Raw genomic sequence first — 1293 nt, forward strand, 5'->3', positions numbered from 1 at the left:
AGACTGTCTTAACCGCCTGCTCATGATCGAGTGGTGAGTAGCGTCTCGTGAGCTGTCTGAGCTGGGCAGTGTTGTTTGCCATATGACCTGGAGCTCCTGAAATAATCCAGACTTCCCTGGGTAGGGTGAGGAGCTGTTGGAGCACTCTGGTTTTCACTGGCTGGTGTGGAGTCATTATCAGAGCCTCCACACCAGCACTCGAATCTGAACTTAGATCTTGGGCAGGTTGAGACCTTAGTAACCTCCTGTTCAAACCTGCTACAACAGCCTGGAGTCTTCTGCTCCTCAGCCTTCACTCTGGCCCAATCATAAGCGTGATTGGAGGGGTTAGGAACACAAGTGTAGCTCTGCTCAATCCTTATTCCCTCTCATTTCTCCTTCTGCATCTCTCTCCTCTCCCCAGAGCCTCACCAGGCTGAGGCTGGTGTCTCCTTTTCCCTGCTGGAAGCATCTGGGTGAAGAAGGAGCTGCTGCTCTGTGTGAGCAGGAGGCAGGGGACAGGCTGCTTGGTGGGATTCAACCCCCTGGCATGAGGATTGTCACCAGCTGGGTGGAAGGAGATGAATTCACTGGCAGAAGCCCTGCCCTTTGTGTTTTACTCCATAGCCCAGGCAGTGTAGATGAGGGGAAGGGGATATTTTGGGGCAGAACCCATCAAAACATGGGGAGAAGAGGCCGGTTCATCCCGTTTTGGTTGTATGATGTTGAGGTGCAGTGGCATTTGCATTCCAAATGCTTTTATCTTCCTTCCAGAAATAAATCGTCTGCATTGGCGCATCGACAGTCAGATGGTTGTGCTTTTTATAGCAAAACACATCTGAAGGCTTTACGCTGAATTTCTTATGGTTCCTTGGTATCTATTTCCCATCGGAGCCATTGCTCTTACAGCTGTCATCCTGCTGGAATTTGATTCCATTCGCTTCCCTTAGTTCTTCCAGGTGCCCGAACGGCGACTACTGCTCCAACAGGCGCTTCCAGAAGAAGCAGCACGCGGACGTTGAAGTGATCCTCACCGAGAAGAAAGGCTGGGGGCTGAGAGCTGCCAAAGACCTGCCATCGTAAGCCTTTGCCCTTCGAAGGGCATCCTCATGCTGTTGGACTCCCTCGTGAAGGGAAAACCAGTCACCCGCGTTTCCTTAGTTTCACTAACAGTAGTAGATCTGCTGAGGTTCCTCCAGCTTTACGTACTGTCCTTGTCCTCTGTCAGGTGGCCCTCGTAGTTTCCGGCCCCTGACTGTCCACTAATCCCACTCTGATTTTGCTCTCCCCCCTTTCTCCCCCCTTTCTCCCCCC

At 52.0% G+C, this 1293-nt stretch overlaps 1 protein-coding gene across 1 annotated transcript in view; it reads left to right on the top strand.

Annotated features, from left to right (window-relative positions):
* SETD2 (SET domain containing 2) overlaps window positions 1-1062 on the top strand; it is a gene marked incomplete at its 5' end in the record, with an annotated part of 7349 nt that extends 6287 nt beyond the window's left edge. The window contains 2 exons of the mRNA XM_010136746.1: window positions 3-33; window positions 930-1062. Coding sequence (XP_010135048.1) covers window positions 3-33; window positions 930-1062 — 164 coding nt within the window. The remainder of the gene's footprint in view (window positions 1-2; window positions 34-929) is intronic.
* Between the last annotated feature and the right edge of the window lie 231 nt (window positions 1063-1293).

The sequence above is a fragment of the Buceros rhinoceros genome, unplaced genomic scaffold (genome assembly GCF_000710305.1).
Source record: "Buceros rhinoceros silvestris isolate BGI_N320 unplaced genomic scaffold, ASM71030v1 scaffold11555, whole genome shotgun sequence".
Classification (NCBI taxonomy): Eukaryota; Metazoa; Chordata; class Aves; order Bucerotiformes; family Bucerotidae; genus Buceros; species Buceros rhinoceros.